This window comes from Heteronotia binoei, chromosome 21 (genome assembly GCF_032191835.1).
Source record: "Heteronotia binoei isolate CCM8104 ecotype False Entrance Well chromosome 21, APGP_CSIRO_Hbin_v1, whole genome shotgun sequence".
In the NCBI taxonomy this organism is placed as follows: domain Eukaryota; kingdom Metazoa; phylum Chordata; class Lepidosauria; order Squamata; family Gekkonidae; genus Heteronotia; species Heteronotia binoei.
The window spans coordinates 16059014-16071481 of NC_083243.1; the positions used below are offsets into that span (position 1 = coordinate 16059014).

Here is a 12468-nt window from a genome sequence, read left to right on the forward strand (position 1 = left end):
ACACGGCAGAAAGGATCTGGGCAAACAAAGAAAGGCCTTGTGACGCTTGCTGCGTTTCAAAACCTGCTCTGACTCAGAGTTTGGACACAGCGGCAGGAAGGTCCCGACAGCCAAAAGCTTCCAGATGTCAAAATATCCCCACAAAAGGAAAGCTAGCCTGGCTTCCTACTAAATAGGGCAGCGGCCTTCTAGGAGGATTCCGCCCCACAACTGTCCCAACGCCTGCATTTGGAAACTTGCGAGAAGAATGGCAAGATAATTCCAGGAGGTAGTGGTGTGCAATTCGAAGGACATACGCAACCTCGTGTGTGTACACACAACAATACAGGGGATTCTGGGGCAAGGCTTCCATGAAAACATAAAGCTCTTATATTGAATCAGAACGTCAATGTATCGAGATCAGTATTGTCTACTCAGATTGGCAGTGGCTCTCCCAGGTCTCAAAGGTGAGAACTTTCACACCGCTTACTGCCTTGATCTTTTAACTGTAGCTATTAGCCACAGGGTATAGATAAAGCCAGTTTGGTGTAGTGGTTAAGTGTGTGGACTCTTATCTGGGAGAACAGGGTGTGATTCCCCACTCCTCCACTTGCACCTGCTAGCATGGCCTTGGGTCAGCCATAGCTCTCATACGAGTTGTCCTTGAAAGGGAAGCTGCTGTAAAAGCTCTCTCAGCCCCACCCACCTCACAGGGTGTCTGTTGTAGGGGAGGAAGATAAAGGAGATTGTGAGCCACTCTGAGACTCTGAGATTCAGAGTATAGGATGGGACATAAATCCAATATCATCATCTTCTTCTTACTGCCTTGATCTTTTAACTGTGGCTTTTAGCCACAGATGGAACTCTTTGTTGGGGCAAATGATGCTCTGTATTCTTGGTCCCTGAGCCGGGGGGGGGGGCAAGAGTGGGAGGGCTTCTAGTGTCCTGGCCCCACCAGTGGACGTTCTGTGGCACCTGGTTCTTTTGGCCTCTGTGTGACACAGAGTGTTGGACTGGATGGGCCACTGGCCTGATCCAACATGGCTTCTCTTATGTTCTTATGTGTGACACAGAGTGTTGGACTGGATGGGCCACTGGCCTGATCCAACATGGCTTCTCTTATGTTCTTATGTGTGACACAGAGTGTTGGACTGGATGGGCCACTGACCTGATCCAACATGGCTTCTCTTATGTTCTTAACTGGAGATGCTGGGGGTTGAACCTGGGACCTTCTGCATGCAAAACAAATGCTCTTCTGGATTCACAGTCTGGATCCACAGTCTGGGAAAAGACTATCCTCCAAGCAAGAGTGTGGATTATCAGGCTCACCAAAAGAGCCACTGGTCAAATTCAGCAGCCCAATGCTATTGAGCATGCTCGGCTGCAGCCACTAAAGACTGCTATCTGCAATCAAACACTTAAGACTACACCAGAACTGCTGTTACACGGCCATCACCAAATGTCAAGGGCAAAGAAAGGTACGAGCCCAACACACAAAAGCCATGTCACAGCTTGTATGAAAAGAGGTCAACCAAAAGGTCACAAAACAATGGGCAAGTTTCTGAGTTTGGCAGAAATTTTCCTTTGGCTCAGTTTCCAGTACTAAAAAAAAAAAAAAAGGGATGCCAAGCTCCTGCCAGAGGCGGGGAATCCCCAGGTCTGGAGGGCCCCAACACACTGGCAGGGGGCAGGGAGTCAGGGCAGTCCCCACCCCCAAAGAGCCCCATCACTGCACACCATCCCCGTGAAATGACGTCACCAGGAAGTGCCGTCATCATGCCAGGGAAGCTCTAGGACTCGCAGTACAAACTTTATGGTATCATAGAGTTTTACCATGAACCCTAGACCATCCCCGGTGTGACGCTCTAGGAATTGAGGTAAAACTCTAGGGCAGGGGTGGCCAACGGTAGCTCTCCAGATGTTTTTTGCCAACATGGCCAATGGCTGGGGCTGATGGGAGTTGTAGGCAAAAACATCTGGAGAGCTACCGTTGGTCACCCCTGCTCTATGGTACCATAGAGTTTTATCACAATTCCTAGAGCATCCCCACTGCGACATCCCCAGCGTGATGACGCCCCTTCCAGGTGATGTCATCGTGCCATGCGCACTACAGTCCCCACTGCAGTGGCGGAGGGACTTGGAAACCCTAGAGAGAGAAGGGTGGGGTAGAAATAGGCACTTTCAAGATATGGGAGCAAAGACGTTGCAGCTGTTGTAATCCAAAAACACTTCAACTGGAAGAAGATTGACCTCCGAACGTGACCATACTTATCACTTGCCACCCATCTGCTGAGTAATGATACCCAATCTAGCTTCGGCTTCCAGCTAGGCCGATTTTAAATGACATTTTTAAAGCAAAACCCTTGTTTGATTATTCCTTGAGGAGTAAATGGGTCTCATTCTGAACTTGGAATAAACACAATTTCTGGACTCCCTGTTCAAAGGACGGTCGTTTGAGGACACAATCATCTCCTCTACCGGCTTGTGACTTAGAGCGGTTAATGCATTGCTTTAATTCAGCGAAAGAGGTTTTAATCCCCATGTGACTGTTTCAAATTATGCCCCCTTACAAGTGGGCCTCATGGTCTTAACCCACTGACTCCTCACCCAGTAGAACGCCTTCTTTGCTAAGGTTGCCAAACCGGGCAAAACTCTGAAGATTTGGGGGTGGAGAGGGTGGACTTCGGAGACAGCACAGCTGCCATTTGAAACTGCCTCTGAAGCTGCCATTTTCTCCATTGGAGATGATCTCTGCAGCCTGGAGATCAGCTATAATTCCAGGAGACCTCTAGGCCCTACCTGGAGGTTGGCAAGCCCAGATACTAGGAGGTAGGGTTGACAGGTCCCAAGATATTCAAGAAAAATCTGGGGACTTTGGAAGCCAGGAGCAAGGAGTTCTGGCCCACCCAAAGGGAGTTCTGGCCATCGCATTTAAAGGGACCGCACACCTTTTAAATGCCTTCCCTCCATTAGAAATAATGAAGGATAGGGGCACGTTCTTTTGGGGTTCATAGAATTGGACAACCTAGTCCAATCTTTTTGAAACTTGAAGGGTGTTTTGAGGAAGGGCACTGGATGCTATGTTGAAAAGTTGGTACATCTATCTCAAAAAACAGCTCTCCCAGAGCCCCAGATACCTATGGGTTGATTCTCCATTATACCTTAAGGAAATCGGTCTCTGTGGCGGAACCGGCCCGATTCTGCCTTCAGACCCGGTCCCGTCAGCTCCCTATGGAGTCGCCAACTCCTGGAGGGAGCTATGTCTCCTCCTGCCCCTTGGGCGCGCTGCCACCACCTGCTCAGTCCCGGGGTTCAGATTGAGAGGAACAGGACTCCCAATCCCCCTCTCCAGCTATGAGGCTAGGCCTCCAGGTCCTCTGCCACCCTGCACTTGGGTTTCACAGAGACCTCAGCGCTTCTTTGGGGCACCCCTGGAGGATTGGCACCTTATCCAACTGCATGCCTTCCCCCCCCCTTCACCTGGGGCCCCCTTCTTAAAAACAGCGTGGTCTAAAGCGGTCTGGGGATCTATGTGGTACAGAGATGAACTGCCAGCATTTAAAAAAAAAACATTTATTTAAAAGAGAAAAATATGGGAAAAGAAAAACACCAAAACAAAAACAGTTGCCTTTAAAAAGTTAGCACAGCACAGCCCAGCACAGCACACAGCATAACAAAGAAAAGTTGATTATAAACGCTTTCTACTGTCCCTTGGTCTATACTTGATCTGCCTATGAGAATTACTTACTTAGTCTGCCTGCCTGGGGGCCCCCCCCCCCAGGCAGGAGCCTCCATTGCTCACCACATGCTTGCTCGAGCGCCAGTTCCAATCTCAGAAACTCTTCCTGCCTAGCACATGGCAAGAACAACAGCCCTTCCTGCCTCTCTAGGAGACTTTCCCCCTAGCGTTGTTGGTTTGGCTCTGGAAGGGAGGGGGGGGAGTGAGAGGAAGGCTACAAAGCCTGCTGAATGGATTTACTGATCCCTGCCTTTTTGGATGAAGCACCAACACTCTCAGATGGCGTTTCTCCACACGTCCCCCTCCTTACATTCTGAGCCGGAGGGGTTGCCTCCTACAGAGGTGACCCCGTAGCAGAATCCAACCAAACAAGGAGAAACCCATTAACCAAAACATTACACAAACATTCAGGTATTTCTCCAATAATACACAAAGTCTCACAACTTCGGTGTCCATGCCCTTTCTGGACAAAACGTTGCATGGCTGCATGCAGCAGGAATGTCCAGTCTTTAAGATGTACTCCTCCATCTCCCAGGACCACCTCTGGAGTTTGGTGCTCTCCTTCCGTTGCTGCTGTTGCTGGGATGAGTGGTCCATCAAAGGAGGAAATCCCTGGCCCCACATATGGGGTTGGAAACTGCCCACTTCCCACACAGTTGCCTCTTCTTTATCCCTCATTGGTGGAATATTCCCTCTGTCCACTCTGTCCTCCCAGAAAACTACCTCTGGTGCTGCAAACAATTGCTGTCCCAGCTTCTTTTTGTCTCCTTCCTTCCTACCTATATGCACCACCATGGACCTCGCAGAGAATGGCTGTGGTATATTCACCTGCACCACTTGAACTGCCTTTCCCATTTTCTCCGTAGCCACCACATAAGTAACATCGCCCAGGTCATCCACAATCACATGGGGTCCCTCCCATTCCACTTTCCATTCACCAGTATGAAGTGGCAGGACATCCATCACCCTAGCCCCTGTCTCAGCTTCTGCGAACTCCACTTTCTGGTCCCTTGCCACCTCACACAGTGTTTCCAGCCTAGGGTCACTTTGAACCTCAGACAGGAACAGTTCTGGCTGCCCCAGACTTCCTATCATCTGTTCCTTCAAGCCACCCCTAGTCCCACTGTTTCCAGAACACTCAGCCAAAGTTTGATCTGGGTTCTCCACCCCCTCAGTTGGTTTTTCAGTGTCAGCCAACTGAGCTCCTTCCTGCCTGGAAGGCCCCACAGCATCCTCCTGCCCTTGCAGAAATTGGCACCCCTCTTCCCATTGGGCACACCCTCCTGCAGGGTTTGAGACAGGCCGGTCCTCCCCCTCCCTGGTTGGTGGTGAGGTGGCTTCCCTAAAGTTGCCTTCCTCCCCCCACCTTCCCCTGAGGGTTTGGCTTGGGTTCTCAGTCCCCTCGGTTGGTTTTTCAGCACTACCAAACTGACCCCCTTCCTGCCTGGAAGGTCCCACAGCTTCCCAGGATTCCTGTCTGCCCTGCTTCAAGACGACCTGTTTTGAGAGCGTCTCGGACGATCCCACTTCCTGATCCACAGCTACTTGGTGAACCGGTTCCAACCTAAGGCCACTCCGGACCTCCTTCTGGAACCGCTCCCGTCCCCCCAAGCCTTCAGCTATGTGCTCCTCTGAGCCCACATTAGCCTTGCTGCTCTCAGAACCTCCTGTGAAATCTCCACTCTCCACCTCGGTCTCTTCAGCTTGCACATCCTTTACGCTAGACAGGTTCCCTTCCTTGCTAGGAACATCCACAGCCTCTTGCTGCACTTGGGGAAAGCTACACCCCTCTTCCCCTTGGGAACACCCTACTCCAGGACTTGAGACAGGCTGGCCCTCCCCCTCCTGGGTGACTGCCCTCTCTTCGTCCTCAGTAACCTGGGCTATCTCCCCCTCCCTGGTTGGTGGTGAGGTGGCTTCCTTAAAGTTGCCTTCCTCCTCCCACTTCCCCCTGGGGGTTTGGCTGCGGGGTACAGCCTTGATAGAGTACTGGCCAACCACCAAATCCTGGCCCAATAACACTGGAACTGTCTGTTCCTTCATTACCCCAAATTCAGAATAGGCTTCACATTCTTGTGGAGCTAAACCCCTGAACTGCTTTCGGGAGTGGTCTGGCCCCAGTTTAAACCTTTTAAATACAGTGGCCTTATAGGCCGCAAAAGTTATCCCCCCATCTTCCATAGGCATGCTGTGATAGATGGCTGAAAGCTCTCCAGTCAGGTTGCTACAGAGGTAAGACATATAGTCCTCCTCTGCAATCCCCCACTGTTTGGCTGCCCTCTCAAAGTTGGAGAGGTATGTGGAGGGGTCTTCTCCCTCCTTGTACACTGCAAAGTCTTTGGGTGTGACTTGGATCTCTTTGCTTAGTTCAGCTTCCAGACGTAGCACCTCAAGCTCATGGCGACGTTGCTCTTCTTGTTCCCGTCTGCGGATCTCTGCTTCTCGTTCCTCTCTCTCTCTTTCCTCCCGTCTGCGCTCTTGGTACGCCTTGGTACGGATTCTTGCCAATTCCAACTGTAGCCGCAAGAGTTCTTCTGACTGGGTGGGGAACATTTTTGCAAGTGCCCCTGCATGCTGATGATACTCCAACAGGAGGTCTTGCATATCTACTACAGTCAGGTTGTCACACTCCAGCTCGAGCTTTGCACACTCTTCCTGGAGCTGTGGCTTTGTCATCTCCAGGATTTCCAGCCTCTTAGCACGCTCCATCCTAACTAACTAAACTTTCCCTACTCCAGTTGACCCGAAAATAAAACAAAACCGCTGTTGCTTCCTCTGGGTGCTTGCGTGTATCAAAAAACAAAAATGCCTGGCCAATCAAGTTCTCTGTTTGTTCTCATCCCACCGCTGCCGCCAAGTGTGGCGGAACCGGCCCGATTCTGCCTTCAGACCCGGTCCCGTCAGCTCCCTATGGAGTCGCCAACTCCTGGAGGGAGCTATGTCTCCTCCTGCCCCTTGGGCGCGCTGCCACCACCTGCTCAGTCCCGGGGTTCAGATTGAGAGGAACAGGACTCCCAATCCCCCTCTCCAGCTATGAGGCTAGGCCTCCAGGTCCTCTGCCACCCTGCACTTGGGTTTCACAGAGACCTCAGCGCTTCTTTGGGGCACCCCTGGAGGATTGGCACCTTATCCAACTGCATGCCTTCCCCCCCCCTTCACCTGGGGCCCCCTTCTTAAAAACAGCGTGGTCTAAAGCGGTCTGGGGATCTATGTGGTACAGAGATGAACTGCCAGCATTTAAAAAAAAAACATTTATTTAAAAGAGAAAAATATGGGAAAAGAAAAACACCAAAACAAAAACAGTTGCCTTTAAAAAGTTAGCACAGCACAGCCCAGCACAGCACACAGCATAACAAAGAAAAGTTGATTATAAACGCTTTCTACTGTCCCTTGGTCTATACTTGATCTGCCTATGAGAATTACTTACTTAGTCTGCCTGCCTGGGGGCCCCCCCCCCAGGCAGGAGCCTCCATTGCTCACCACATGCTTGCTCGAGCGCCAGTTCCAATCTCAGAAACTCTTCCTGCCTAGCACATGGCAAGAACAACAGCCCTTCCTGCCTCTCTAGGAGACTTTCCCCCTAGCGTTGTTGGTTTGGCTCTGGAAGGGAGGGGGGGGAGTGAGAGGAAGGCTACAAAGCCTGCTGAATGGATTTACTGATCCCTGCCTTTTTGGATGAAGCACCAACACTCTCAGATGGCGTTTCTCCACAGTCTCCGTAGGGAATAATGGAATGTCCAGCAGACATTTCCATCCACCGTCACCACCACCCCGCTTTCTGATGACCCTGAAGCAGGGGGAGGGCCTCCAAACCGAGAGATCTGCCCCCACCTGGGGATTGGCAACCCTACTAGGAGGGCCACTGTATCCTTTCTGTTTTCTCCACTTTTCAAGGTTTGTTTCATTTTGAGCTGGAGGGACATTTGACCAACTGCTGCCTTTCGAATCCACACAAGGAGAATGCCGATTATTGCCCTTTCTCCTTTGTCCGAGTTCTGTGGTGCAGCTCAAACCAGTTTCGCACCTAAACCTGTTCCAGTTCGATCTTTTCCACAGCCTGCTTTTAATTTCAAGACTCCCATGCTTCCATACAAACTGGATAAGGCACTTTCAGTTCACTTTCAATGCAAACCAGCAACCTTGGGCAATTGGATTCTCCCCCCCTCCCCAAATTTTACCCAGTAAAATCCGGTTGCCAAGTGCATGTTTCAGTGTTTGCGAAAGCGCTCTGCATCTGTAGATTCTCAGCCTCTCCAAACAACTCATCCCTCCCTCTCTTTGTCTGTTGTACCGAACGTTCACAACCCCATCAAGAGTTCGAGAGAACTCTAAAGCTCGCACATCGTTTTTGCAAAATTTTGGCTGATCCCAACGAAAAGGTATTCCTAAGCTACGATCACACACACAATAAATAATGCACTTTCGATGCACTTTCCAACTGGATTTTGCCAGTTCACACAGTAAAATCCAGTTAAAAGTGCACTGAGAAAGTGGATTGAAAATGCACTATTTAGTGCAGGGGTGTCGAACTCATGTGTTCTGAGGGCCGGATCTGACATAACTGAGACCTTGAGGGGCCACGTCAGGTTAGGCCAAGCCATGTCGGCCTGGGCCAGGTGTGTACCTATTTAAGAATTAGGTAGCAGAGATATAAATGTTATAAAGAACACAGACAAACACAAATATATATATATTTTAAATACTTAAAACATGCTTAAAATATTAGCACTCATTGGTCTTAAAGATGCTTTCTTTGTATTTCTTCCATGGAATCCAGGGAACTGCGTAAAGGAAGCTCTGATTCTTTCCTTCCTTCCCCAGGGACTGGCCGGGGGGGAGCTTCAGCCAATAGAAGGAAGAGAGGCTTGGCTCAGTAGCTCTGTTGTGCAATTGAGAGAGCCTGGCTAAGCAAGCTATTCCTCCTCCCCAAGAGAGGAGCCTGATGACAGCTAGTTGCTCAGGGGCCTGATAGGAGCCCTCCGGGGGCCTAATTCGGCCCCCAAACTGCATGTTTGACACTCCTGATTTAGTGTGTGTGATTGCAGCCTTAATGCGGCAGTCCTCCTTAAAAGTCCCGCCTCTCCTCCAAGGCTCTGAACCAATCCTTGCGATTTAGGCCTCATGCAAATCCAAGGGATTATCAGCCAATCAGAGCCAAGGGAACCCCACTGGAGGGGTGGGGCTGAGCCACTCCCAGCCTTAAAAAGGGTGAAGAATTTTTTTTTTTTTCCTCTTTGGACAGGAGATTTTGTGGCTCCAGAAAGGAGCATCAACTTAGCCAAGCTTTCATTTGGCTTTCAAGTTAGGATTTGGGGGTCAGCTTTCCAGAGAAACAGAAACTCAAATCTCCCTTTAAGGGTTATCCATTTTATTGAAGAGCCATATGTTGATCTAGTCCCCTCTGGAAACTTGCTTGTAACTGCCACCACCACTACATTGTGTGACAGAGAATTCCAAGTGCTAAATGCTCTGTAGCAGGGATGGAATTCTAGCAGGAGCTCCTTTGCATATTAGGCCACACACCCCTGCTGTAGCCAATCCTCCAAGAGCTTACAAGGCTCTTTTTTGTAAGCTCCTGGAGGATTGGCTACATCAGGGGTGTGTGGCCTAATATGCAAAGGAGCTCCTGCTGGAATTCCACCCCTGCTCTTTAGGTGAAGAAGGACTTTCTTTGGAATTTTTTAGCCCATTGGCCCCTTCCGGTGAAGCTAATCGGCTCTGCTAATGGCAACACTTTCCTCCCAAAGCTGGAGGCACTTCCCCTTTACAGAGGAAGATATCATTCTTCTTCAAGCAGAACAGTACAACGCAGCCGATTTTTCAAAAAGCATCTCAACCAGCCATACCTTTGAAACCTCTTCAGTAAACACATTCTGTATGATCTGTGACTGGACAGGCCCGGGGCAAATGTTGATTATGCTTATTTCAGGATACTCCGTGAGTTCAGGCCGGAGAGAGTTGAAGAAACCCTAGGGGACAAGCAGGGTGTTAACAAATCACATCGGTATACAGCTGTTTCTTCTCCAAGGTCAAACAAAAAGAAGTCTCTTGGTAGCTAGGAGACACATCCATTAACACTCCAACGAGTGTCCTAATCAGGGCTTTTTTTGTAGCAGGATCTCCTTTGCATATTAGGCCACACACCCCTGATGTAGCCAATTCTCTAAGAGCTTACAGTAGGCCCTGTAAGAAGAGCCCTGTTAGCTCTTGGAGGATTGGCTATATAAGAGGCAGGGGTGGAATTCTAGCAGGAGCTGCTTTGCATATTAGGGCCACACCCCTCTGATGTAGCCAATCCTCTTGGAGCTTCCAGTAGGCCCTGCACGAAGAGCCTTGTAAGCTCTTGGAGGATTGGCTACATCAGGGGGTGTGGCCTAATATGCAAAGGAGATCCTGCTACAAAAAAAGCCCAGATCCCACTAAAGTTAAGGCTTCCTTGTCGGAAAAATCTAACTATTCAGTTTTACCCCACACATCCTACAAGGAAGCAATTTCTTCCCATTTCCAGGAAAAACAGAAAAAAAATCTTCTCTTACTATTCTAGCCAATAAATACCATCAGATTATGGAGAAGGTAGCTAAATTCTACTCAATGGCATAAAAAATTTACCCCTGCTTCGTTGGAGAAGTAGTTACATTGTTGCGTTCTGTGAAACGAGGCTAATTTTTTATATATAGGGCTTTTAGTATTTGTAAATGTATTTGCATTTTTCCTTTTGTTGATTTTTATGGGATCATAATTGATTTAATGGAAATATTGTTCATTGCTGGCCGCTGGCCGTAGTAATAAATATCACAACTGCTACTGGCCTGGAATCCAGCTGTTGTACTGCTGATGAACATGGCTCCCTTCTGAAACTATTTTTTATTTCCATAATCAGGGCTTTTTTTGTATCAGGAACTCCTTTGCATATGAGGCCACACCCTTCTTATGTAGCCAATCCTCCAAGAGCTTACAGGGCTCTTAGTACAAGGCATATATTGTAAGTTCTTGAGAGGAATGGCTACATCAGGGTGTGTGTGGCCTAATATGCAAAGGAGCGTCTGCTACAAAAAAAGCCCTGCACATAATTATTCACATCATTATTGCTTGCCTTTTTGCTTTGAGGTCCTTACAAGAACAAAAGAGAAGCCATGTTGGATCAGGCCAGTAACCCATCCCGTCCAACGCTCTGTGTCACACAGTGGCCAAAAAAACCAAGTGCCATCAGGAGGTCCACCAATGGGGCCAGGACACTAGAAGCCTCCCACTGTGCCCTCCCCAAGCACCAAGAAGACAGAGCATCACTGTCCCAGACAGAGAGTTCCAACAATACACTGTGGCTAATAGTCACTGATGGACCTCTGCTCCAGATGTTGATCCAATCTCCTCTTGAGGCTGGCTATGCTTGCAGCCGCCGCCAACTCCTGCGGCAGTGAATTCCACGGGTTAATCACCCTTTGGGTGAAGAAGTACTTCTTTTCATCAGTTCTAACCCGACTGCTCAGCAATTTCATTGAATGCCCACGAGTTCTCATACTGTGAGAAAGGTACTTATTTCTCTACCGTCTCTATCCCACGCATAATCTTGTAAACCTCAATCATGTCAGCCCTCGACCAGCGTTTCTCCAAGCTAAAGAGCCTGGAGCTTATTTTCATTTCTTTTTTCTCTTTCCATATGGATGACCTTCCCTCTGTTTGGAAGTTTTTTGCTGCACACCTTGGAATCAGAAGACTGTGGAACAACAAATAACTCCCTCCAAACCTCACTTACCATTAGGGCATGTTTGCTGGCACAATAGCCAGTGGCCAAGGGAGCTCCCATGATCCCCATGACACTGCTGATGGTGACCACTTTCCCTTGCTTCCTCTGGATCATGTGATTCAGGACTGGCTTTGTTAAGGAGATGGTGCCGAGGTAATTGAGCTCCATGATGGCGTTGTAGACGTCGACGTTGGTGTCCACGTAGAGCGAACGCTGCGACCGTCCACCGTTGTTCACCAGAATGTCGATCTGAGGCGAGACGGGGAATGAATTAAGCTTTTGCTGCCTCCATTTTGGCACAGCGTCAACGGCTAAATCAAGACCAAAGGGCAAAGGACGATAATGCAGTGGTCGGCCACAGAGGAGTCAAATCATAGAATCATAGAGTTGGAAGGGACCTCCAGGGTCATCTAGTCCAGCCCCCTGCACAATGCAGGAAACTCACAAGTACTTCCCTCTAAATTTACAGGATTTTCACTGCTGTCAGATGGCCCTCTAGCCTCTGTTTAAAAACCTCCAAGGAAGGAGAGCCTACTACCTCCCTAGGAAGCCTGTTCCACTGAGGAATCGCTCTAATGGTCAGGAAAGGAAAGGTCCCCTGTGCAAGCACCAGTCGTTTCCGACTCTGGGGTGATGTTGCTTTCACAATGTTTTCACAGCAGACTTTTTACAGGGTGGTTTGCCATTGCCTTCCCCAGTCATCTACACTTTCCCCCCAGCAAGCTGGGTACTCCTTTTACCGACCTCGGAAGGATGGAAGGCTGAGTCAACCTGGAGCCAACTCCCTGAACCCAGCTTCCGCCGGGGATCGAACTCAGGCAGAGCTTAGGACTGCAGTACTCTGCGCCATGGGGCTCTCTCTAACATTCAGGAAGTTCTTTCTAATGCTGAGCTGATTTAATTTCAACCCATTGTTTCTGGTCCTACCTTCTGGGGCCACAGAAAACAATTCTGCACCATCCCCTATATGACAGCCCTTCAAGTACTTGAAGATGATGATCATATC

General features: G+C 49.3%; 1 protein-coding gene across 1 annotated transcript in view; it reads right to left on the reverse strand.

Annotated features, from left to right (window-relative positions):
- Positions 1–12468, reverse strand: part of DHRS7 (dehydrogenase/reductase 7) — a 69143-nt gene that overhangs the window by 14730 nt on the left and 41945 nt on the right. Inside the window, exons 4-5 of the mRNA XM_060262028.1 lie at positions 11472–11711; positions 9565–9687 (exon numbers count right to left, since the gene is read on the reverse strand). Coding sequence (XP_060118011.1) covers positions 9565–9687; positions 11472–11711 — 363 coding nt within the window. The remainder of the gene's footprint in view (positions 1–9564; positions 9688–11471; positions 11712–12468) is intronic.